The sequence below is a fragment of the Frankliniella occidentalis genome, unplaced genomic scaffold, assembly GCF_000697945.3.
Source record: "Frankliniella occidentalis isolate FOCC.00 unplaced genomic scaffold, Focc_3.1 Scaffold201, whole genome shotgun sequence".
NCBI lineage: Eukaryota > Metazoa > Arthropoda > Insecta > Thysanoptera > Thripidae > Frankliniella > Frankliniella occidentalis.
This window is the reverse complement of record NW_026267327.1, coordinates 372,232-373,089: the sequence shown is the minus strand read 5'-3', so window position 1 is coordinate 373,089 and position 858 is coordinate 372,232. Positions and strand designations below refer to the sequence as shown.

Genomic DNA, 858 nt, shown 5'->3' with positions numbered 1-858 from the left:
GGGCGAGGCGGGGCGGGGCAGGGCCATTACAGGAGGGAAGGCCCGTGGTGATGCATGGCCCGGCCGGGGCGCTTGGACGTCCCATCGCTCCGCCCCTATCGCCCTTTGAGGGGGCGGTGCATAAATTAGCAGCCCCGGCCGAGACTTCGATGGGCTCATCCGTCCCGTGAATGGATTCCGCGCATAAAAGATGACCCGGACGCGAACGTGGGGGGAATGGACCCGGAAGCGACGCAGGCGTTCCTCACCTGCCGGTCGTAGTCGTCAGGCGGCACCGCGAACCAGGGCACCTCGATGTGGAGCCGGGGCGCGGCCGTCGGCGAGGAGGGCGAAGAGGCGGCGGCCAGCGGGGACAGCACCTGCACGACGCGCAGCCGTCCGCGCCCCGGCTCCTGGGCGTCGTTGACGCGGTGGTGCAGCTCGAGCAGCCGCTCCGCCAGGTCGTCGTCGCCGAGCAGCGGCGGGAAGTACAGCGCCACAACCTCCGGGTCGCCGGCGAGCGCCTCCGCCGTGGGCACCAGCGTCCACGACCTTCTCCCCGTCGGCGAGGACGCGTCCTTGTCGTTGTCGCCGTCCTGTTCCCGCTGCGCCCAGCGGGCCAGCACGTCGCCGAGGATGGCGCGGTACCACGGCGTCGACGTCATCCTGGTCGGCGATGTCACCCGCGCATGCCGGCCCGGGGACAACGACGGCCACGTGCGTCCCGACGTCGACTCGCGCGCAGGCAGCGCCGCGACGCCGAGCGGTTTGGCGCGGGAGCGGGGGTAGGCCGACGCTCGGCTCGACCGGCCGCAGCAGACCCGCGCTACCGACTGAGACTGACTGGGAGAGCATTGGGGAGGGTGGGCGCAGGGCGGG

At 72.4% G+C, this 858-nt stretch overlaps 1 protein-coding gene across 1 annotated transcript in view; it reads right to left on the bottom strand.

Moving 5' to 3' along the window:
• Positions 1–814, bottom strand: part of LOC127750508 (nucleoredoxin-like) — a 22,189-nt gene extending 21,375 nt beyond the window's left edge. The window contains exon 1 of the mRNA XM_052272354.1: positions 249–814. Within this exon, the coding sequence (XP_052128314.1) occupies positions 249–644 (396 nt within the window). The 5' untranslated portion in view covers positions 645–814. The remainder of the gene's footprint in view (positions 1–248) is intronic.
• Positions 815–858: the final 44 nt, after the last annotated feature.